The 25,839-nt window shown below is 41.4% G+C and overlaps 1 protein-coding gene across 5 annotated transcripts in view; it reads right to left on the reverse strand.

Annotated features, from left to right (window-relative positions):
• Positions 1 to 25,839, reverse strand: part of SORBS2 (sorbin and SH3 domain containing 2) — a 276,988-nt gene that overhangs the window by 107,861 nt on the left and 143,288 nt on the right. For 2 of the 5 annotated variants that reach the window (XM_084627086.1, XM_084627085.1), the window contains exons 4-6: positions 15,943 to 16,035; positions 12,333 to 12,359; positions 10,820 to 10,944 (exon numbers count right to left, since the gene is read on the reverse strand). In XM_084627086.1, the coding sequence (XP_084483212.1) occupies positions 10,820 to 10,944; positions 12,333 to 12,359; positions 15,943 to 16,035 (245 nt within the window). Of the gene's footprint in view, positions 1 to 9,230; positions 9,852 to 10,819; positions 10,945 to 12,332; positions 12,360 to 15,942; positions 16,036 to 25,839 lie in introns of those variants that run through there. The other 3 variants (XM_084627084.1, XM_084627083.1, XM_084627087.1) reach the window with 2 other exon arrangements.

Below are 25,839 nucleotides of genomic sequence, written 5' to 3' on the forward strand. Positions count from 1 at the left end.
GGGGGGGGGTAGGAAAAAACAAGAGGAAACAGGCTACCTTGCATAATGACTTAGCCACTCCAAGTCTCTATTTAAGCCTAAATTAATAGTATCCAATTTGCAAATGAATTCCAATTCAGCAGTTTCTCGCTGGAGTCTGGATTTGAAGTTTTTTTGTTTTAAGATAGCGACCTTCATGTCTGTGATCGCGTGACCAGAGAGATTGAAGTGTTCTCCGACTGGTTTATGAATGTTACAATTCTTGACATCTGATTTGTGTCCATTTATTCTTTTACGTAGAGACTGTCCAGTTTGACCAATGTACATGGCAGAGGGGCATTGCTGGCACATGATGGCATATATCACATTGGTGGATGTGCAGGTGAACGAGCCTCTGATAGTGTGGCTGATGTTATTAGGCCCTGTGATGGTGTCCCCTGAATAGATATGTGGGCACAGTTGGCAACGGGCTTTGTTGCAAGGATAAGTTCCTGGGTTAGTGGTTCTGTTGTGTGGTATGTGGTTGTTGGTGAGTATTTGCTTCAGGTTGCGGGGCTGTCTGTAGGCAAGGACTGGCCTGTCTCCCAAGATTTGTGAGAGTGTTGGGTCATCCTTTAGGATAGGTTGTAGATCCTTAATAATGCGTTGGAGGGGTTTTAGTTGGGGGCTGAAGGTGACGGCTAGTGGCGTTCTGTTATTTTCTTTGTTAGGCCTGTCCTGTAGTAGGTAACTTCTGGGAACTCTTCTGGCTCTATCAATATGTTTCTTTACTTCTGCAGGTGGGTATTGTAGTTGTAAGAAAGCTTGACAGAGATCTTGTAGGTGTTTGTCTCTGTCTGAGGGGTTGGAGCAAATGCGGTTGTATCGCAGAGCTTGGCTGTAGACGATGGATTGTGTGGTGTGGTCAGGGTGAAAGCTGGAGGCATGCAGGTAGGAATAGCGGTCAGTAGGTTTCCGGTATAGGGTGGTGTTTATGTGACCATTGTTTATTAGCACTGTAGTGTCCAGGAAGTGGATCTGGACCAGTCCACACAAGAGATCCACTTCCTGGACACTACAGTGCTAATAAACAATGGTCACATAAACACCACCCTATACCGGAAACCTACTGACCGCTATTCCTACCTGCATGCCTCCAGCTTTCACCCTGACCACACCACACAATCCATCGTCTACAGCCAAGCTCTGCGATACAACCGCATTTGCTCCAACCCCTCAGACAGAGACAAACACCTACAAGATCTCTGTCAAGCTTTCTTACAACTACAATACCCACCTGCAGAAGTAAAGAAACATATTGATAGAGCCAGAAGAGTTCCCAGAAGTTACCTACTACAGGACAGGCCTAACAAAGAAAATAACAGAACGCCACTAGCCGTCACCTTCAGCCCCCAACTAAAACCCCTCCAACGCATTATTAAGGATCTACAACCTATCCTAAAGGATGACCCAACACTCTCACAAATCTTGGGAGACAGGCCAGTCCTTGCCTACAGACAGCCCCGCAACCTGAAGCAAATACTCACCAACAACCACATACCACACAACAGAACCACTAACCCAGGAACTTATCCTTGCAACAAAGCCCGTTGCCAACTGTGCCCACATATCTATTCAGGGGACACCATCACAGGGCCTAATAACATCAGCCACACTATCAGAGGCTCGTTCACCTGCACATCCACCAATGTGATATATGCCATCATGTGCCAGCAATGCCCCTCTGCCATGTACATTGGTCAAACTGGACAGTCTCTACGTAAAAGAATAAATGGACACAAATCAGATGTCAAGAATTGTAACATTCATAAACCAGTCGGAGAACACTTCAATCTCTCTGGTCACGCGATCACAGACATGAAGGTCGCTATCTTAAAACAAAAAAACTTCAAATCCAGACTCCAGCGAGAAACTGCTGAATTGGAATTCATTTGCAAATTGGATACTATTAATTTAGGCTTAAATAGAGACTTGGAGTGGCTAAGTCATTATGCAAGGTAGCCTGTTTCCTCTTGTTTTTTCCTACCCCCCCCCCCCCAGATGTTCTGGTTTAACTTGGATTTTAACTTGAAGAGTGGTCAGTTTGGATGAGCTATTACCAGCAGGAGAGTGAGTTTGTGTGTGTATGGGGGTGGGGGGATGTGAGAACCTGGATTTATGCAGGAAATAGCCCAGCTTGATTGTCATGCACATTGTGTAAAGAGTTGTCACTTTGGATGGGCTATCACCAGCAGGAGAGTGAATTTGTGTGGGGGGGTGGAGGGTGAGAAAACCTGGATTTGTGCTGGAAATCACTTTAGATAAGCTATTACCAGCAGGACAGTGGGGTGGGAATAGGTATTGTTTCATATTCTCTGTGTATATATAAAGCCTGCTGCAGTTTCCACGATATGCATCTGAGGAAGTGAGCTGTAGCTCACGAAAGCTTATGCTCTAATAAATTGGTTAGTCTCTAAGGTGCCACAAGTCCTCCTTTTCTTTTTGTTATTGATAGGACGCTGCTGGAACAAGGAACTAGTAGAGTTAGTGGAAGCAACTGAGTTGAGACAGAGCAGTCCACAGGCTTAATAAAATTATTTGTTCAGCTTCACACTGTGAGAATAAAATACTATAACTCTACCTTTGTTTTTTGCTCAGTCCCTGTCCCAAAGAGATTACAGGCTTACAGTGTCCGTCTGTCTGTCTATCTTGTCTTGTACAGTGCTTGCTACATTGTCAGTGGTTAACAAATATTAATGTCTCCATTTTCTGAAACTATATAGCAACATTTTTAGGAATTCCAAGTTCATTTTCCTACTTACATAATGCTTTGAAATGTTTTCACCAGAAAAAAAAGGGCACAAGAGTTTTTATTCTACCAGGACACTGGTACTAAGCATGCAGCTATACATTGGGATTAGATCTCAGTGTGATTCAAACAAATAAGACAACTTGTTTTTGAAGATCATACTCTATGCACTTAAGTCTTCTGAACCAGTTATAGAACAATGAGGGACTGAGGCACAAACTGAGGACTTCAAGGATACACTTTTCACATTCACAGGTGAGAGACGCATAACACTTTGTCAATCTGGAGCAATGTCTCTCAATGCTTAACCATAAACCCTCTTTTTCTGTCTCCCTCTGCTGCTCTCTGTTAGCCTGTAAACAGTTGGACATAAGTAACGTACTTTCTCTACAAAGGTCAGGTCTTCAGAAATTCTGAGTTCCCTATTAAAATGGATTAAACAGCTTTTCCCCTTAGATTTTTTGTCAGTATCCTATGGAGCAGCAGTATCTTTCAAAATATTCTACCAGACGAAAGCAGTAAGGAATGTAAAAAACACTACTACGCCCCCTGGAATGCTTTGCTTGTTATATGCTATATATTTTTGAGGGGTTTAACCTTTCTCTGAGGAGGTGTGTTTATAAAATGTCATTCAGTGAGTCATACCACATTTCTGCTTGCTCTTAAATTCTAGCAAATGAGTCTTGAAATGAAGTGTGAATAAAAGTTCAGACATAACAAGAAAACTTTGACATATTCTGGCTTACAGCAAAACTGTTGTGCATCACTCTTGGACAACATGGGGCTGTCTCTTATTTACACTCAATCATACTTTTCCATATGTGGCATCACATGTATTCAGTACTTAGTCTACACTATCTCTCTCATTTGGCATCACTTAGGAAATATTGACTACCCCAGTCCCATGCCCACCTCCACTTTACTCTCCTTCACATGCACAAGACTAACTGTAGAATTTTGCAATTCTATACAGGATGTCTTCCCTCATGGTAGAATATTGCTAGTGCTCACAAAAAGCTCCAAAAACATGTCAGGTGGACTTAATCCAGTGTGAAGCCATTTCAAGATGGCACCTATGAGCTATGTATGAAGGAATTTGTGCATTTTATGGTTCAAAATCCTGTAGAACCCGCAAGTCTATCGAACTTTTAAAGTGATGTCGCTGCATTGCATATGCATGGGGTTTTTGTCTCTCTCAGACATTTGCTTGTGACAACACCATAAAAAGAAAAGGAGGACTTGTGGCACCTTAGAGACTAACAAATTTATTTACTCCAAATTTGTTACTCTCTAAGGTGCCACAAGTCCTCCTTTTCTTTTTGCAGATACAGACTAACACGGCTACTACTCTGAAAAATAACACCATAGGATCTGGTTGTAAAAGGCATAGGGTGAGATCCTAGCCCCACTGAAGTCAATTGGAGTTTTGTTACTGACTTTAATGGAGTCAAGATTTTACCAATAGATTGTTTTATAAGTATATTTTTAACATCAATTTCCCATAGCAATCCAAGTCAGCTTGCCTCCCAGAACATATCCTGGAGTGGGACTGATCTACACTATCTCTCACATTGGCTTTTGCCTCAGTTCTACAGCAGTACCATATATACAGCTGGTGAAACTCACACAGCTTACGGAGTCCAACTACACACCCACAAATTGGGGGAGTGATAAATAATGAAGAGCACAGGTCACTGTAGAGAGTAATCTGGATTACTTGGTAAACTGGTTGCAAGCAAACATTATGTGTTTTAATATGGCTACATGTAAATGTATTTATCTAAGAACAATGTAAGCCATAATTACAGGAATGGGGGACTCTATCCAGGGAAACAGTAGCTCTGAAATAGAATTGTGGATCATGGTGGATAATCAGCTGGAACAAAAGCTCCCAATGTGATACTGTGGCCAAAAGAGCTAACGAAATCCTTGCAGGCACAGACAGGGGAATGTTGAGCAGGACAGAGAGGTTATTTGACCTCTGTACTTTGGCTCTGGTGCGAGAGCTGCTGGAATACTGTGTTCAGTTCTGGTGCCCACAGTTCAAGAAGGATTTTGATGAATTGGAGAGGGGTCATAGAAGAGCCACAAGAATGATTAAAAGATTAGAAAACATGTCTTATAGCTATATCTATTTAGCTTAACAAAGAAACAGTTAAGGGGTGACTTGATTACAGTCTGTAAGTATACACATGTGGAACAAACATTTAGTAATGGGCTCTTAAATCTGACAGGGAAAGGCATAACACAATCCATGGGTTGGGGAGGATTCTCCATTACTGACAATTTTAAAATCAATATTGGATGTTTTTCTAAAAGATCTGCTCTAGGAATTATTGTGGGTAAGTTCTATGGCCTGTGTTATACAGGAGGTCAGACAAGATGATCAAGTGGTCCCTTCTGACTTTGGAATTAATTAATTTATTAGTCCACCAGTTCTCAAACAATCGGGTGGGTATCCCAAAAGCTATGTGGGTTGTTTTTTTTTTTAAATAAAGAACTCTGGCTGTCCGTCCTGAGTGGCTGGGGCTCGTGCAGAAGGGCCATGCACACCTGGGAGGTGGGGAGCAAGAGGACAGCTGGAGTCCTGCCGCCCCAGGGCTGACAGCTGGAGTCCTGTCACCTGGAGGCAGCCTGGGCTCTCATCCCACCTCACCCCTCCACTCCTCACTGAAAGGCAGCCCGGAGGTGGCGGGGCTCTAGCTGTCAGCCCCAGGGTGGCAGCAGTAGCGCAGAAGTAAGGGTGGCAATGGGACGCTAAGTCCTCTGTGAAAAGTGATATTGACAAATGTCACTTTCACATTGCCTCCCTTACTTCTGTGGTGCTGCTGGCCACACTGGGGCTATGCTTGGGGGTGCATAAACACTATAGACACAAAGAAGAAGAGGGGCCTGATCAAATAAGTTAAAGAACCACTGTATTAATCTAATAAAAATCTCAGAAGGAGTAAGTATGTGACCATGCTCGTTACACACTGAAGCAAGGAAAAGGCAGAAAAGGAAGAAGGTAGAATTATCAAACCAATATAAAAGAATACTGCTTTTTATGCTGATATTCTTTGTCAGCCCATCATGTATAACAACAATCCCAGAATTTCTAAAATTTCAGACATGCTGCAAAGTCCATCTTTTCTGACTGTGCTTAGCAGGTGAGTTATTATGGGTAATTGTGATTATATTTTGGACAAACGTTATTATGGATCACTTGGGTACAGACTATCTAGTGTAATATGTTTTTTAATTGTCTGAAGAGCACGCCGAGTTTAGGCGAGACTCTTCAATTTACCTAAATGAATACATATGATGCATCAGATATTTAACAGTGGGAGCAACTACGACATAACAGTGAGAAGAAAAATGTACAGGGGCATAATTCATATGGTCCACACTGATGCATATTCCACTGTGTGAGGGTATTTTTGGATATAGATTATAAAATTGATAAAAGTTTTCAACACCTTCCTGTCTCTTACAGTTCTAAGGTTTAGCTATATCACATGCTGGTAAAAGCTCTGGCTCAGTTTCCTTTATTGTCCCTGACTTGTTTCTTCATTTTTGGTGTCACCTAAACTGTACTTACTCACTTGGATAAAAATCACTAAGTCAGAGCCTGACACTGTTAGACGTATCAGCAATAAGGTATCAGCAGTAGCTGCAGCAGCGAAGTATTGGTGACTCAATGTACTAATTAATACCTATTACTCATTAAGAGCAAACACTTTCTAGCCTAACCCCATTCAGTCCAAGAGGCAAAGTTGAAGCTTAATGCTTCAATTTAAGAAAGCTAATATCCCTCCAACAATCCAGTCCATATTCACATAGCCACCACAATCGTAGGCATATAGGTTACCTAAAAAGAGCAGTGAGAGTGATGCATTCAAAGCCAAGCATCTAACATTGCCTGCAATTCCGTCATACCCACATGGATGTGGCAGCAAAGAAAATAATATTTTTAGAACTTGTGTGGCAAATTACCAAATGCCAGCAAATCCTGAAAAAAACAACAGTTTTGACCTGAATCATGGAACAGAAAAATGTTGGCATTCACCCCTCACTTTTTTCATTACTGTGAGGAGGCAGTGATTCTATGCTGAAAAAATGGTCATTCTGCCTTGCTGAAAAACTGCCTGTGTCCCAGGCATGAAGATGACCAATTACTGGGATGGGGAATTCTAAATCCTGTAGGTCTTACTATTTGATCATTAATTATTATTATTATTTGTTAAAGGGCAATACTGTACTATGTATTATAAGAGACTTGTACTACACCTAGCTTGTTCTTGTAGACTCTTCTGCATCTGTGATGGCTCACAGACTTTGTTTCATAGCATTCCTGGAACAGTCCCTGCTGAGGATTATATTAAGCTTTAATTAAGTCTCTTAACGTAGACACATAAGAAAACCCTCGAAAACTAAAAAAACAACTTCTCTGGTGTACCTAGTCCTCATCTGAGTGGTGAATTACACTTTCCCCAGGATAGAACAATGTGTTCTTCTCAAAGGTCCCCAAAATCTCACATAGGCTGGTAGGGCAGTTTATCATATCTGTTAGATCACTACTTCTGCCCAAGAGAGCCCACAGGAGCCCATCAGTCCTATACCTCATGCACTGTTTTGGCTGGGTCTACTCAGGAGAAGGGTTTTCAAATGTTGCTATTTTAATGTCACAGAGCTATATTCTGCATATAACTTTTATTTTAAAATCTCCTACAGCTCGTGTAGGTGTTTGGTGCTTCCAGAAGCAAAGATCTGGTTAAATAAGAAGTTCTGAAAAAATGACAATGTCAAAGAGTAGTATTGTTGTGACGGATGAAAAGGACAGAGTTGTCTGGGAGCTTCAAGCATGCAAGATATGGGGCCATTTTAATCCCTGGAGTAACTCTGTTGACTTTAGTGGATTTACACCAGTGATGAATGTGGTCCATAATGTGCAAGGTTGATTTCCTTTGTTTCTTCTAGAAACCTCACAAGTTTATCTATACAGAGAATTAATCTTTTAACACAGATGGGTCTGAGCTGCATTATTGGGATCTGGACTATTCTTTATTCAGTGATGTCTGGATCACGGGTTTTAATTGAGGTGCATCTACAGTTTTTAATGGTTTCCACTGTGAATGTTGAAATGGGTTTCACTAGTGGATAGCAGGTATAGCTGAAATATATCTAATTCAACCAGCATAAGCCATAATTACCTGTTTTAACAATATTTGGGGTGGGGTTTGGTTGGAGGAGATATTTAGCCATAAAATCAATAACATTCCACCTGCAGGTTTTTCACCCATGAACCAGTAATAAGTGCACTCTGTAATAAGTACACCCTCTGTCTAATCATAATGATATATAACAAAATTGCATGGAGTACATTCCCTTGTTACCCTTTATTTATTGGAAATCTACTCTCATATACGTTGTACATCGTGTACTGTAGATAGTTATGTCAAGTTATTCTGACTGATTTAAAGTCCAATGAAAATACCGTATGTTTGGTATTGGGGAAGATCTCTTCTTGTCCCTAATAAACCATGTTCTGCCAAAATGAAGAAGAGGTTTAGAGGATTACTAGAACTCTGAAATGTTTTATGCCCTTGTTTTTTAAACAAAAAAAGAAGAGAAAGAAGAATCTCCTTTCTGGGTTTTGTAGCACATGACATGGATTCATGTGTGCCAGACAGCCTAAAACTGGGTTCACTAGACCAGGTACTTAAAGAAAAAAAGTCCAAACTCTCAGATCTACAAAAGTAATCTCATTATTATTATATTTTTAGCATCCAAAAATGTGCTTACATCTGTGATATCCTGGCTCTTGCCATTTGAAACTCCCATGCATGCTAATTGGAGCTGGGATCCATGTGGGTTTGAGAGAATTTCACCCTCAATAAACAAAGAGCAATTCGGAAAATGCGCAACTTAGAATATGTAGGGCCATGTCATGTCTCGTCCTGCACAGAGGAGGCAGATGGCACAAATAATCTTTCCCTTCCCACCCATCTCTTGTGCATAGGGCAGCTGTAATTTGGTTGCCAGGAGCTGGTGAGTACAGAAAATCAGCATTGCTGGAAGCCCTAGCCGGTCCCAGAGGAGGACGACTTGGTGGAGTGGTGTCATACCAGAACATTGGCAGAGCTGCACTTATAGGAATCCTAGTGACATCTTTTCAAAGATGCACCAGGAGCCAGTTCCCAGCACTTCCTTCCAGCACTAGTGGCAGCATACTACCTTTCAAAAGGAGGATCCCAGCAAGCAGTACCACTTAGGAGGTGCACCTCTAATATAATTATTAATTACATTTATTATGGGAGTGCCTAAGGGCCAATCAAGAGTGGAGCCCCACTTTGAATAGTGCAACAGGTAGTTTTACCCAGAAAACACAAGCTGTAATCATGGTAATGTGAGTATACTAACTAGAAAAGTGTTAAGTGATTCAGGAAAGATCTAAAACAAAAGATGGAAAAGTTTAATATACCACATTGCATTCTGTGGACTGTGCAGAAGAAGGAGCTGTAGACTTTTGTCCCACATCTTTTGGAGACATCTGTGGATTTTCTGGAAAAAGCCTAGGTGGATGTTCTTGGATTTCAGGCTCTGCTTTATTGTCAAGGAGGGGAGCTATCTGAATGGAAAGAGATGCTGTGTGTATCTCAGGCACAGGGTTACAGGTAGGTGAGACAGGCCTTTGTGGAAACGTTGGCACTTCATTAGACTTGGGCTGGTGCTGTGTATTACGAGGAACATTACTCAGTGAGTCTTGTGTCCGGGTTAATTTCAAGGTAGAAACTCTGCGTTTTTGAGATGCTTGTCTGTGGCCTTGATGAAGAGTAGCTCTAATGCCAGCTACTGCTTTTGTGCTTGTGTTGGAGACTGAGGGCAGTGGTTTAGTGATTCTTTGTGCATAGGACACACTTGTGTTAGATTTTTTAGAATACATTGTCCTCTGGATAGCCTCCTTGTTAGTACAGTAGACAGTATCTGAGGGGAGTTTTTTAGTTGGCTTGGTCGTTATTGACTGAAAAGTAATTTCATCCTTCATGTGATTAGTTATTCCAGATCTACAAAAACTTTCTTTTCTAGGGGGTGGCAGGGGTGCCTTATTTGCCAAAAGCATCCACACACAGCAAAATAATATTGAAGAAGAAACAGAGAGAAAGTAAATGTTAGCAGGAGAAATAACTTGAGTTAGACTCCTAACTTTAAACAAAAGAACAAGGGCCTGATCCAAACTCCATTCAATACAATGGAAAGACTCTGGATCAGGTACTGCATTGCACCTGATGATAATATTATATTCTGATGTCTAGGAAATCACAGATTCCATTTGTTAATGGAAAGAGTGAATTGTGATCCAAACTGGGTCCATAATATCAAATATATTCTATTTTGCACCAACACTATGGTTTGAGAATTATCAGCAAATTTTACAGAGACTTAAATAGTTCATAAAATGTACTCAACATACCATTTTAGCTGACAAGCTACTATTTATGAGTAACATACATACATATTACACACACACACACACACTTTTAAAACTTTTGGATTAAAATAGTAATGCAAATACTATTATAAGTATGTTTCTGAATTAAGGCATATTGTTTCATGGCATTTTCTATAATTGTTATATAGTTTAGCAAAGTTAGCTGAAGAACAGTACTTCTGGTTATTCTTAAATTAATCTAATTCAACTTTATAATCAATTATTATTTATTCCATAAAGAAAGTATTTCTCTGAAGTGTAAAATATTAATCAATACCCTTCGAAGTCCGAATACAATTATATAAGGTTTTTGATTGAACCTGGCCTATTTTTATTTGCTTACAGCCTTGTTCTTTGAAAGTAGTTTGTTGTGTTACTGAATCAGCAGACTTGTGTCATGTATAGTGTATGTTTATGTGTACAGCAAAAACAGATAATACAACACGTAATAACAGGTGCAGGTGCTACCAAGAACACATCTGGATAATTCACTCTAGGGCTTCACACCTGCATGTAATGCACTCATAAGCTAACACTTATACTTAATACCAAAGGATGAAACTGTGTGTGTGAAGGTTTACCTGAGTTGGTGACCTCTTTTCTTGTAGATTTGGCCGGACACTTCTAAAGCCTTTTGCTGCAAGAGATGAACTACTAGCATCACCATTCAATGTCTCTCTACTGCCATCATTGTAAGATGTCCAAGCTTTTGTGAGGAAAAAAATCAAAACATATTTTTGGTAAACAGTCCCTATGTATCCATGTTACCATAATAAATCTACCTATTGAACAAACTGTTGAAATGACAACTTTCCAGTCAGTAGCTAGAATTACTACTATTGACAATCTATACATCAAAAGGAGAGTTAAATGGATAAGCCTGAAGCTACAACTTCTCAAGCTGTGATTTTGTCAGCTAGATCAGCCTAAATCGATATTGTTATTATTTTACTTATATTCTGATAGCTCCCACAAATATTCATGGATTCATAGACACATAGATTTTAAGGCCAGAAGGGACCATTGTGACCATCTAGTCTGACCTCCTGCATAACTCAGGCTATAGGACTTTCATTCATTCTTGCTTCAAGTACAATAGCTTTGGTTGAACTAGAATACCTTTTTAGAAAAGCATCTCATCTATATTTAAAGAGTTCCAGTGATGGTCAATTGTTCCAGTAATCTGAATCTGTCTTCCAACTTCCAGTCATTGGATCCTGTTGTTATACCTTTGTCTTTTTAGACTGAAGAACCCTCTATTCTCAGAGTTCTGTTCCTCATAGTCTAGTTATTGTCCAAATATAAATGAAGACACATTCCTGACCTGAATATCTTATAGCCTGGAAGATAAGATGAGGGTGGGGAAAAGGAATACAATATGCAAGCAGGGTTCTCAGGGTAATGATTGGGATATGTATTCTCTGTATTTGCGCAGGAGACTTCAAAAGAAATCTTCAGTGCCATTGGAATGCATGATGGCGAATCAGTAGGTTGTATCCTTCTATCTAAGTCAGTTTTTAGCCAATACTACTGTATTACACTACTGTGCTGCTGGAAATGCTATCTTTTGCATGAGACATAAACTTGAGGTTTTAATCACTTGTAATTATTAAAGATTCAGTAGCACTTTCTTTAAGAGTAGGTGTTAGACTCAGTATTCTAGCTAAATTCCTCCCTGTATTCCTCCCCTATAATTTCAGTTTGATAAGACATTTATCACTTTCTGTCCTGATCTGTTGTGATGCATTGTTAAAACATTGCTGCATTTCAGTCTAGAGGTGGCCGCACTTACTGAACTTACTAGTAAGCATTCTGTATTACGCATCCCATAGAAACAGGAACAAAACAGATTGTATGGCATATATGATATCTAACTAACTGTTGGACAAAATTGTCCTGGAAGCCCTGATGTCACTTTGGACTGGTGGTTGTCTGCTGGAGGATCTCAGGTTTCACCTGAGATAGTTTGCAAAAATCAGTAAAGTTTGTAAGGTCCACTGGGATCCATTTAAATGCATAATGCTATATAAATGGAAGATTGCTATAATTCAATACCAGTAGACTTATGCATAAAAAAAATCATATTTTATTTACCTGAATCTGGAGACTGAGAATCAGGTCCTAAAAAAGAAATAGCCAAGTTAGTGTGTGCAGGAAATTAAAATACTGTAGGCAATTCTGTCAGCATTTCTGGTGATGGAACAGTATGCTGCTTGTGACACTGGACTTGGTTCTACATTCCTTGCACACTCAGACCTCATATTGATTTTGGGGAGATTTTAAGATATGCAAGGATTGTAGGACTAGGCTCACAGTATACTTTGATAAGAACATATATTTTTTTAAAAAGACAGCAATTTTGATCAAATTGTAGTAGGTTGGGTGATGTTTTGATGGATGTGTCTGTTATTGTTCTGTGTATATAGTGTCAAATTCTGTACCCATTTATACCCACGCTGGCCCAGCGATGTCACTAGGGGTGCGTAGTGTAACTTGGTCAGAATTTGATCCATATTGTCTTACCAAATGAAGTCATTTTCTTAATAATCAAAACCACCGATCCTAACAATATTGAATCATTCTGAGTACTGGGCTAATTAAATAAAGGAATCTGAGAGAATCTAATGGAAACTCAAGGATAATAGCGATGGTGCTTTTTAAAGTCTGCAGCAGCTGCTGCTACCAAGAGAATTTAGCCATGAGGTCACACACTCAGTGAGCCTCCACCACAGTTAAACTAACCTTGTCATAGAGAAATTGATTTTAATCTCTCTCTCTATATATCTATCTATCTCTATATCTATCATCATTCTTTTTTCCTCACAACTTTAATTGCCTATGCTTCAGTATGCAAGAATATTTTCAAAATGCATCACCACTGAATCTTCTTTGTGTTGAATTAAAGATAATTTCATCAACCGTTTTAAAGGAGTTGATGTAATTCTATGTGTAGAAATTAATCTAATTTAAGGAAGCTCAACAGTAATTGTTATAGTCTCAGAAGAGCATGTTTACACTATACAGAAAAAACTATGTTTCTAATAAATTTTCTCTGATGTTGCACAGTTGGAAAAGATCGATATAATAGGTACTAACTGTTTTATTGAAATTACATACTCACAACTTGCCCTCTGTTACCTATATATACACCTCAGAATATTGCACTGTAAATGCCCAATGTTTATTGCTCAACAAAATTACATTTTATCAAGGATTACATTGTGCTGTGACAATTACTACATTGTGGTTATTTAAATCACTGCTACATCAGACAAGGAACAAAACAAACAATATTGTTGCCTGGTTTTTCAGTAAACTCTATAATTTATTGTCTTCTTAAATCTAGATACCAGGAGAAATGACACTACTTTGAGAGGGTATGGAGAGGCTTCATTCAAAAACAAGGGGGCCATACATGGGTGATGTGAGATTTTTGGATGGTGCCAGAATGTGGGAATCTGCAGGATGTCTCTAGAGTGTTTGGCAAAGAAAAAGACAGAAATTCTGTCCATGTAAACAGTATATTGGCATGGGGTATGTTTGGGTGTGTGATTATTAGATGATCTAAAGGTGGACTAATTTGGAAAAAGTTATGCACATGTATGGAATTCTTTTTCCTTTGGCAAAAATTCATACGGATTCTTCATGTGCAACAATCCAATCCACTAGGTTAATAATCCACTAACCAAAATTATCTAAATAAGGATTGGCACTGTGGACCATCACTACCTTTATGGACTATTAAATACAGTAAACAAGACCTTTTAAAAGTCTCAGTTTGCAGGCTTACATGATAAACCATACTGACTTTGCAAGAGGTGTTTTGGAATATCAGGCCAATAATATGCATTTTATGAAGTCTATAATGGTTACACACAAAATAACCTATTAAAAGCCAAATTCTACTACCCTTATTCACACTGAGTACCATCTTATTTTAAAGTAGTCCCACTCATTTCAACTAGATTCTTGTCCTTGTGGATTAGATGTTCACATCTGGACTTCTTGTGAAATTTTCAAAAATAAACTTTTCCTATTTCGTATTTATTTTTTGAGCTAGTCCACAATTTAGAACATCTATAAACATAACATTAAAAATACCAAAAGCTGTTTGTGCATCTGAATTGTAGAAATGTTCTAAAATGACTGTTCTTTGTCTTTTGTGCATTTTAAACACTCCAGAAAAGCTGGCAGGCTGACAGTTGGCATAGCAAGTTTCAGCCAGGAGTGAAATTTTATCTCTAAATAGAGAGGTTTACACTTTCTGACAGCCCTTTAACCAGAGCTGTGCAGATGGAGACGCTTCAACTGAATGTGCTAATATGCATTCAGGATGAGATATATTGTAATTGCTATAGTAGTATCATTTTGGTGACAAAGTGTGGAAGTTACTTCCTTTGAAAATCTGTTGAAAACATCAGTATATCTTATGATAAACTCCTAGGTGTTGAGAAATTTTGCACTCATTCTGTGAAGAATGTTTACAGTTCTACCCTCAAAGTTTTTGAGGATTTTTTCTAGTTGAATGACCACAAGGATATAATGAAACACTGGAGTAAATAAAATGGTGGTCTGGCTGAAGGTTCGTTTTAGACCTCTCATTCCTTCACTCTTCTGCCTTCTTTGTGTATTACACTTGTTTGGCACAGCCAGTGAATGCCAAATTGGTGTAAGGTAATCACATAGGTTTTCTGCCCTATTTACACCTAGCATGTAATTTATACTATGATTTAAGTCACCTTGAATATGGCCAACAGATATGCATTCAAGTTTTACTTCCTTAAACTAGCTGTCAATATAGTCCTCTAATTAAGAAATAGTTTTGCCTCTATTGCATATTTTCTGTGTTTTTATTCTGTTTTTAAATTTCTAGAAACATTTTCTTGAAAATAGGATTTTTGTTTTATGAAAGTTAATTTGGCTCCTATTGTTTATTTCACAACTGAAATTATAATCTTCCATTTGTGATAGCACAATAGTCTCAAACTGGTTGAAACATCAGGACCAGAGAATTATAACTTTAACAGAATTTTAGAGTAGCAGCCATGTTAGTCTGTATCCACAAAAAGAAAAGGGGTACTTGTGGCACTTTAGAGACTAAAATTTATTTGAGCATAAGCTTTCGTGAGCTACAGCTCACTTCATCGGATGCATTCAGTGGAAAATACAGTGGGGAGATTTATGTACACAGAGAACATGAAACAATGGGTGTTACCATACACACTGTAATGAGAGTGATCAGGTAAGGTGAGCTATTACCAGCAGGAGAGCGGGGGAGGGGGGAAACCTTTGTGTAGTGATAATCAAGAAGTCGCTGAGATTTTAAGAAACAAACCCCAGTTTTCATGCAAGTTCTCCTATTAACAAAATAGGGATTAAGAGGCGGCTGGTGCGAAGAAAGGGAAAATACCCAAAATACTTATCACAGAGGTAAGATTTAATTTTTTTTTTAATTAAAATAGCTTTTCAAAATTTCCCAGGAGGTTTCACCTATCCTTCAATGTCCACTACATATAGCCAGAGGAAAAGTAAGATTACATCTTCAGAAACAAAATATGTTCAGAGATTTCAGCATCATAAAACTATATAAATCAGACCTTGCCAGTGGAGTAGCCATTTTCATTACCCTCCTGGCAGACTAATTCTACAGAAACCTATAATACACAAAGCCATTCAAGGGTGGTATCCCACTGGTTAGTTATACCTGCAGCCAATAGGTTTGGAGAACTTTGGACTCTCTTCACAGCTGTTAATGTGACAGACATTGCAGCACGTTTGCGAGCACAGCCACCGCTATCTGGAAGCACAAAACGATACAGACACAGGCCCAAGACAAAGGAAGCAAGCACATGCAACATATTACATGGTGTGAGATATGCCAAACGTACATCAAAAAACACGTGCAGGTAGGAATTGCTGCTGATAGTTGTTTGTTTATAAAACCCACAGATTAGCAGACTACACTGTAGGTTTCAGGAGCTTGGAGTATCTAATATGGTAAGTATTCAGTACTTAATACATTGTGACAATGTGAGCATTCTGGTGCCAGAAGGGCTGCTCATGAGGAACTAAGGCTTCGAGTTGGTCAGGGAGGCCATGGATTCTGTGATTTTATGTGATCTCCATGACTTTAGCCCCATACCGAGGGGCTCAGGCTTCCGTGATATATTGTTTATTGCCCACATCCTGCCCATGACTTTTACTAAAAATTGACAAAATCTTAGCCTTATGTATAGCTAATAATGCACAATAAATAGTTAATCAAGATGAAGGATTAAAAGCTGCATAATACTTGTGAATAATCAGCACTGTAAAGCCATTTTATTGTACACATAAGAAAGGCATATTCATAAGACAGGCTTATGTTTTATTACATGACAGTGTTTTTGTTGTGTACTTTGGATCTATATAGAATATTTTAAACACAAGTGACAAAAATTGCTAATTTTTTCCTTGGTATGGAAGAGTAGGGAAACACAATGCTGCTGACACTGCACGAGAATGAGGCAGGTTGGACCACTGCATCTACAAGCCAAAGTCAACTCAGCAAATAATTACAATATGTCTGTCATAAATATAAAGGGAAGGGTAAACCCCTTTGAAATCCCTCCTGGCCAGGGGAAAGCTCCTCTCACCTGTAAAGGGTTAAGAAGCTAAAGGTAACCTCGCTGGCACCTGACCAAAATGACCAATGAGGAGACAAGATACTTTCAAAAGCTGGGAGGAGGGAGAGAAACAAAGGGTTTGTGTGTCTGTCTGTAGTCGTCTTGGCCGGGGACAGAACAGGAATGGAGTCTTAGAACTTTTAGTAAGTAATCTAGCTAGGTATGTGTTAGATTATGATTTCTTTAAATGGCTGAGAAAAGAATTGTGCTGAATAGAATAACTATTTCTGTCTGTGTATCTTTTTTGTAACTTAAGGTTTTGCCTAGAGGGGTTCTCTATGTTTTTGAATCTAATTACCCTGTAAGATATCTACCATCCTGATTTTACAGGGGGGATTTCTTTATTTCTATTTACTTCTATTTTTTATTAAAAGTCTTCTTGTAAAACACTGAATGCTTTTTCATTGTTCTCAGATCCAAGGGTTTGGGTTTGTGGTCACCTATGCAAATTGGTGAGGCTTTTTATCCAACATTTCCCAGGAAAGGGGGGGTGCAAGTGTTGGGAGGATTGTTCATTGTTCTTAAGATCCAAGGGTCTGGGTCTGTAGTCACCTAGGCAAATTGGTGAGGCTTTTTACCAAACCTTGTCCAGGAAGTGGGGTGCAAGGTTTTGGGAAGTATTTTGGGGGGAAGGACGCGTCCAAACAGCTCTTCCCCAGTAACCAGTATTAGTTTGGTGGTGGTAGCGGCCATTCCAAGGATAACGGGGGTAATATTTTGTACCTTGGGGAAGTTTTGACCTAAGCTGGTAAAGATAAGCTTAGGAGGTTTTTCATGCAGGTCCCCACATCTGTACCCTAGAGTTCAGAGTGGGGGAGGAACCTTGACATGGTGGCACAGTGGTGGGATTAACCTGAAATCATTTTGAGATCCAGTTGAGATTTTTTGAACTAGAAATACAGATTTTAAAAAGGAATTTTTAGGAAGTCCAGAAGCAGCTTTGAAACTGAAAGCAGCTTGGTTTCTCTCTGCTTTGTGGCCAAGCAGAGACAAAAGGGGATTATCTTGTGAATTGCAGGTTTTCTTTGCCTGGAGGCAGGGTACTTAACTCCTGCAGGGAAATTCACAGTCTTCCAACCCAGAGGTTTTTTTTTTTTCTTTTCTTCCTAAAAGTAAATAGGGGGTGTGTGCTCTACCCATTTGCCTGGAGACAAAAGTGGCAGGGTTTTTTTTAGGATTTTGATTTTTTTTTTGTTTTACAAGGAGCACAGGTTTGAAAAGAAATTTTTTTTTTCTTTGGGCTGGGTAAGCAGTTTTCCAAGTAGTTGGAGGTTTTTTGCTTTAATTTGGGCCCAGAGCAGAGACAAGGGAATTGTCTTTTTCTGTAGGCTGACAATCACTATCAGAGAATAGGTATTCTATTCCAGCACAGCAAAATTTTACAGCCAAGTTTTGTTTGTTTATTTCTAAACCTCGGGTGTAAAGCTAGTTAAAAACAGAGAGGTTAGAATGGCCAAATCCTCAGCTCGACTACAGCTGGAATTAGCCAAATTTCAGGCTGAGGAAAAACAAAGGGAACATGAAAGACAGATAGAACTCATGCGGCTGAAGGAGGAGGAGAAGGAAAAAGAGAGGAAGCATGTGGAGGAGATGGAGAGGATAAAGGCCCAGCAGAATATACCAACAAACCCTAGCAATCCTTCTCCAGGTACCACTTCCCATCCCAGAAAGTTCCCCACCTACAAGGCAGGTGATGATACTGAGGCCTTCTTAGAAAACTTCGAAAGGGCCTGCCTTGGGTACAACATCTCTACTGACCAATACATGGTAGAGCTGAGGCCGCAGCTCAGTGGACCCTTAGCTGAGGTGGCAGCTGAAATGCCTAAAGAACACATGAACAAGTATGAACTGTTTAAATCCAAGGCGAGAGTCAGAATGGGGATAACACCCGAGCAGTCTCGTCGGAGGTTCAGAGCCCTAAGGTGGAAACCAGACATGTCATTTACCCGACATGCCTACCACATTGTAAAACATTGGGATGCCTGGATATCAGGAGCAAGTGTTGAATCTCCAGTAAATTTGCCCTTCCTAATGCAAATGGAACAATTCTTAGAGGGTGTTCCCGAGGAAATAGAAAGATACATCCTAGATGGGAAACCCAAAACTGTAATTGAGGCAGGAGAGATTGGAGCCAGATGGGTGGAGGTGGCAGAGAAGAAGAAAACTGGTCGCAGTTGGAGCGGAGACCAGAAGGGACCACCCCAGACCACACCCTATTACCGGGGGCCGCCCAAAGCCCCACCTACCTCCCAAAGAACCCTCCAGACCCCTTATCGTCCCACCACCCCGTTCTCCAGCAACCCTCCTCGCCCCAGTGACCCGTCAGCTGGACGATGTTTTAAGTGTAACGAGCTGGGGCATGTAAAGGCCAACTGCCCCAAGAACCCCAACAGATTACAGTTCATTGCACCGGAATCACACCAGAGGTCCACAGGCCCAGATACCTCCCAGATACCCTTGGAGCGGAGGGAAACTGTGAGTGTGGGTGGGAAGAAGGTCACCGCGTGGAGGGACACCGGAGCACAAGTGTCAGCTATCCATGCTTCCTTAGTGGACCCCAATTTAATCAACCCAGAGATCCAAGTGACGATTCAACCCTTCAAGTCCAACTCTTTCAATTTGCCTACAACCAAGTTGCCTGTCCAGTACAAGGGCTGGTCAGGAATGTGGACTTTTGCAGTCTATGATGATTATCCCATCCCCATGCTGTTGGGGGAAGACTTGGCCAATCATGTGAAGCAGGCCAAGAGGGTGGGAATGGTCACCCGCAACCAGGCTAAACAAGCCGTGAGGCCTAGCTCTGTTCCGGAAACTTCTATCAGGACCCAGTCAGAGGTGATGGACCTGGACCCCAGGCCAATGTCTGCAACAGCAGTAGTGGATCCAGTCCCAGAGACCCAGACGGAACCAGTCCCAGAACCGGAACCAGCCAAACAACCAACACCAGACCCCGTGTCAGCACTGAATCCAGTACTTGCAACCTCAACACCAGAGGGCCCCACCGAACCTGAACTGGCAGCAGCCGATAACCCTACACAAGAGGCTCAGCCGGAGCCTGAATCCCAACATAGTGCACCAGCGGAGAGCGGTTCACAGTCAACAGAAACAGCTCCATCCCCTATATCGCTTCCAGAGGGACCAAGCCTAGGTCCACAATCCCATGAGGAACTGATGTCTCCAGCATCAAGGGAACAGTTCCAGACCGAACAGGAAGCAGATGAAAGCCTCCAGAGAGCTTGGACGGCGGCACGGAGCAACCCACCGCCTCTCAGCTCTTCTAATCGATCCAGGTTTGTTGTAGAAAGAGGACTTTTATACAAGGAAACTCTTTCTGGGGGACACCAGGAAGACTGGCATCCTCAGAGACAGTTGGTAGTTCCAACTAAATACCGGGCCAAGCTCTTGAGCTTAGCCCATGATCACCCTAGTGGCCATGCTGGGGTGAACAGGACCAAAGACCGTTTGGGGGGGTCATTCCACTGGGAGGGAATGGGCAAGGATGTTTCTACCTATGTCCAGTCTTGTGAGGTGTGCCAAAGAGTGGGAAAACCCCAAGACCAGGTCAAAGCTCCTCTCCAGCCACTCCCCATCATTGAAGTTCCATTTCAGCGAGTAGCTGTGGATATTCTGGGTCCTTTTCCGAAAAAGACACCCAGAGGAAAGCAGTACATACTGACTTTCATGGATTTTGCCACCCGATGGCCGGAAGCAGTAGCTCTAAGCAACACCAGGGCTAAAAATGTGTGCCAGGCACTAGCAGACATTTTTGCCAGGGTAGGTTGGCCCTCCGACATCCTCACAGATGCAGGGACTAATTTCCTGGCAGGAACTATGAAAAACCTTTGGGAAGCTCATGGGGTAAATCACTTGGTTGCCACTCCTTACCATCATCAAACAAATGGCATGGTGGAGAAGTTTAATGGAACTTTGGGGGCCATGATACGTAAATTCGTAAATGAGCACTCCAATGATTGGGACCTAGTATTGCAGCAGTTGCTCTTTGCCTACAGAGCTGTACCACATCCCAGTTTAGGGTTTTCCCCATTTGAACTTGTATATGGCCGTGAGGTTAAGGGGCCATTGCAGTTGGTGAAGCAGCAATGGGAGGGATTTACACCTTCTCCAGGAACTAACATTCTGGACTTTGTAACCAACCTACAAAACACCCTCCGAACCTCTTTAGCCCTTGCTAGAGAAAACTTACAGGATGCTCAAAAAGAGCAAAAAGCCTGGTATGATAAACATGCCAGAGAGCGTTCCTTCAAAGTAGGAGACCAGGTCATGGTCTTAAAGGCACTCCAGGCCCATAAAATGGAAGCATCGTGGGAAGGGCCATTCGTGGTCCAGGAGCGCCTGGGAGCTGTTAATTATCTCATAGCATTCCCCACCTCCAACCGAAAGCCTAAGGTGTATCATATTAATTCTCTAAAGCCCTTTTATTCCAGAGAATTAAAGGTTTGTCAGTTTACAGCCCAGGGAGGAGACGACGCTGAGTGGCCTGAAGGTGTCTACTACGAAGGGAAATGTGCTGGTGGTGTGGAAGAGGTGAACCTCTCCATGACCCTTGGGCGTATGCAGCGACAGCAGATCCAGGAGCTGTGCACTAGCTACGCGCCAACGTTCTCAGCCACCCCAGGACTGACTGAACGGGCATACCACTCCATTGACACAGGTAATGCTCACCCAATTAGGGTCCAACCTTACCGGGTGTCTCCTCAAGCTAAAACTGCTATAGAACGGGAGATCCAGGATATGTTACAGATGGGTGTAATCCGCCCCTCTGAAAGTGCATGGGCATCTCCAGTGGTTCTAGTTCCCAAACCAGATGGGGAAATACGTTTTTGCGTGGACTACCGTAAGCTAAATGCTGTAACTCGCCCAGACAACTATCCCATGCCACGCACAGATGAACTATTAGAGAAACTGGGAAGGGCCCAGTTCATCTCTACCTTGGACTTAACCAAGGGGTACTGGCAGGTACCGCTAGATGAATCTGCCAAGGAAAGGTCAGCCTTCATCACACATCTCGGGCTGTATGAATTTAATGTACTCCCTTTCGGGCTGCGAAATGCACCCGCCACTTTCCAAAGACTTGTAGATGGTCTCCTAGCGGGATTAGGAGAATATGCAGTCGCCTACCTTGACGATGTGGCCATATTTTCGGATTCCTGGGCAGACCACCTGGAACATCTACAAAAAGTCCTTGAGCGCATAAGGGAGGCAGGACTAACTGTTAAGGCTAAGAAGTGTCAAATAGGCCTAAACAGAGTGACTTACCTTGGACACCAGGTGGGTCAAGGAACTATCAGCCCCCTACAGGCCAAAGTGGATGCTATCCAAAAGTGGCCTGTCCCAAAGTCAAAGAAACAGGTTCAATCCTTCTTAGGCTTGGCCGGTTATTACAGACGATTTGTACCGCACTACAGCCAAATCGCTGCCCCACTGACAGACCTAACCAAAAAGAAACAGCCAAATGCTGTTCAGTGGACCGGAAAGTGTCAGAAGGCCTTTAACAAGCTTAAAGCGACACTCATGTCTGACCCTGTACTAAGGGCCCCAGACTTTGACAAACCGTTCCTAGTAACCACAGATGCATCCGAGCGTGGTGTGGGAGCAGTTTTAATGCAGAAAGGACCTGATCAAGAATTCCACCCTGTAGTGTTTCTCAGCAAAAAACTGTCTGAGAGGGAAAGCAACTGGTCAGTCACTGAAAAAGAATGTTATGCCATTGTCTACGCTCTGGAAAAGCTACGCCCATATGTTTGGGGACGGCGTTTCCACCTGCAAACCGACCATGCTGCACTAAAGTGGCTTCACACCGTCAAAGAAACTAACAGAAAACTTCTTCGGTGGAGTTTAGCTCTCCAAGATTTTGATTTCGACATCCAACACATCTCAGGAGCTTCTAACGAAGTGGCTGATGCACTCTCCCGTGAAAGTTTCCCAGAATCAACTGGTTAAAATCGTCCTTGAGATGTGGAAAATATTGTTAGTCTTTATGTACTTGGTAGTATATTTAGAGATGCATGTGTCTTATTAACTCTGTTTTCCTAGAGCTCCAGGAAGAAATCCCAGCCAGTGTTTCACCCTAGCTGAGATTTGGGGGGCGTGTCATAAATATAAAGGGAAGGGTAAACCCCTTTGAAATCCCTCCTGGCCAGGGGAAAGCTCCTCTCACCTGTAAAGGGTTAAGAAGCTAAAGGTAACCTCGCTGGCACCTGACCAAAATGACCAATGAGGAGACAAGATACTTTCAAAAGCTGGGAGGAGGGAGAGAAACAAAGGGTTTGTGTGTCTGTCTGTAGTCGTCTTGGCCGGGGACAGAACAGGAATGGAGTCTTAGAACTTTTAGTAAGTAATCTAGCTAGGTATGTGTTAGATTATGATTTCTTTAAATGGCTGAGAAAAGAATTGTGCTGAATAGAATAACTATTTCTGTCTGTGTATCTTTTTTGTAACTTAAGGTTTTGCCTAGAGGGGTTCTCTATGTTTTTGAATCTAATTACCCTGTAAGATATCTACCATCCTGATTTTACAGGGGGGATTTCTTTATTTCTATTTACTTCTATTTTTTATTAAAAGTCTTCTTGTAAAACACTGAATGCTTTTTCATTGTTCTCAGATCCAAGGGTTTGGGTTTGTGGTCACCTATGCAAATTGGTGAGGCTTTTTATCCAACATTTCCCAGGAAAGGGGGGGTGCAAGTGTTGGGAGGATTGTTCATTGTTCTTAAGATCCAAGGGTCTGGGTCTGTAGTCACCTAGGCAAATTGGTGAGGCTTTTTACCAAACCTTGTCCAGGAAGTGGGGTGCAAGGTTTTGGGAAGTATTTTGGGGGGAAGGACGCGTCCAAACAGCTCTTCCCCAGTAACCAGTATTAGTTTGGTGGTGGTAGCGGCCATTCCAAGGATAACGGGGGTAATATTTTGTACCTTGGGGAAGTTTTGACCTAAGCTGGTAAAGATAAGCTTAGGAGGTTTTTCATGCAGGTCCCCACATCTGTACCCTAGAGTTCAGAGTGGGGGAGGAACCTTGACAATGTCATTCTGAACAAATATTTCACTATTATAATTTCAAGAAATACTATCCCAAATACATTCCTTATATAACTTACACTCATAGACTTTAAGGCCAGAATGGACCATCATGATCATCAACTCCAACCTCCTAAATATCCTCACTAGATTAGCCAGCCTGCTTGGGAAGGTGCTCTTCCCTCTCTTTGTTAGGTGGAACCCGGCTCTGCCTAGCACTCCTCCTTCTTGGAACACCATCCCATGGTCAAAGAATCCAAAGCCTTCTCTCCGACACCACCTGTGTAGCCATTCGTTGACGTCCACGATTTGATGTAGACGAACACATACACGATTTCACATACACGATTGGTGCAGTCAACTTAGATTTACAATAAATGGCAAGAGGACAAAGTGGTTGTATCTTGGAAAAGTGTTGAAATGCAGCAGCAGTGAAGTTGTAGAACAAGTAAAATCTTATGAATATCTAGGAAGCTTGATCAGTGCTGACAGTTCCATCAAGGATGAGGTTAAATGGAGATGTGCTTTAGCTACAAGTACTGTTCAGGAATTGATGAAATTATGGACTGATAAAATCCTTTGTTTGATACCAAAGTGAAAATTTATCAAACCAGTGTACTAACCGTATTATTGTATGGACTGAAACAGACATCAGAAGGTTGGAGGTGGTAGAGATGAGAGCTTTTTGAAAGATGGCAGGTAAAATGTGAAATGATTTGAAGACAAATGAAGAAGTTAGAACCAGAGTAGGATGTGAAATCACAGCACAGGACTGGCTGCAGTGAAAAAGATTACAATGGTGGGGACACTGTAGAAAACAAACAGATGATAGGATGCCAAAGAAAATAATGAAAATTCAACAAAGGTCAGTCAGACCTAGAGGCTGACCACTGACTGAATGGTGGGACCCTGTACACAAAAAGACATGATCTGGCTGGGCTTAAAGGAGGAACAAGCCATGGACAGGAATGAACAGTGATACTGTACTGCTCCCCAAATCTGTAAAGATGCTTTGGGATGAGAAGAAGTAGTCTCTTTGTAGTTAACTCACAAACAGTAAGATGGTCTTAATTCATTGATTGATTACCCATGTCTGCTGTAACCCCCATACTACTTAACTGCTATGTTGAGGGGCAAATAAGGATATCTGATACATATATACACCTATTTAAAATGTTTATATGTGTATAAAATTATACCCACATATATTTTGTTTATATATAAAATTTCCATCTCCTCAATCCTTCATGTCTCTTGTTTTCTTATAAATCTGTTAGGTGTAGCAATCATGTCTTCTCATGTGTTTCTACAATGCCTACATAATGGGGCCCTGATTCTGATTAGGCTTCTAGACACTAACACAGCATAAACATTAGTAATTCATAACTGAATAACCTGTTCGCTGAATAGCATGCTTAGCTTTGATCAGGAGCTATATTTTGATGAGATGCTATCATAGACTCTTGCAAGCCCTCTGAACATGCCACTCCCATTGAAAGAGGAGCAGACGAATAACCAGCTTCAATAGGTATTACAACTTTGGGGAAGGGGGAAAGGAGAATGAAAGATAGCTGGCGGCTATCTCCCTTGTCTAGATCTGTGCAAGGATGGCCCTCACTTTCCTCTGGGAACACTAGGACCCATGTTGCATCCCCCTTTCCTGAGTCATACGGGCTGTGGAAAGAAAGAAATTCTAGACAGAAGCCAGCCACTGAGGGCCAGAGAAACAATGGCTGGCAGGAGCAGACACAGAAGCAGTGGCAGCAGGTTCTGTAGAAGGAACTGTTGGATATTGATGATATTATCAGACTGTTTTCAACAGTTTTTGCTCTGGACATTGACTGTTCCAGCCCCTCACCCACAGTCTCTTCATCTCAGTCTTACTGTACCTGCCCTGAGTGCT

This window comes from Lepidochelys olivacea, assembly GCF_965140295.1.
Source record: "Lepidochelys olivacea isolate rLepOli2 genome assembly, chromosome: 4".
NCBI classification, from domain to species: domain Eukaryota; kingdom Metazoa; phylum Chordata; order Testudines; family Cheloniidae; genus Lepidochelys; species Lepidochelys olivacea.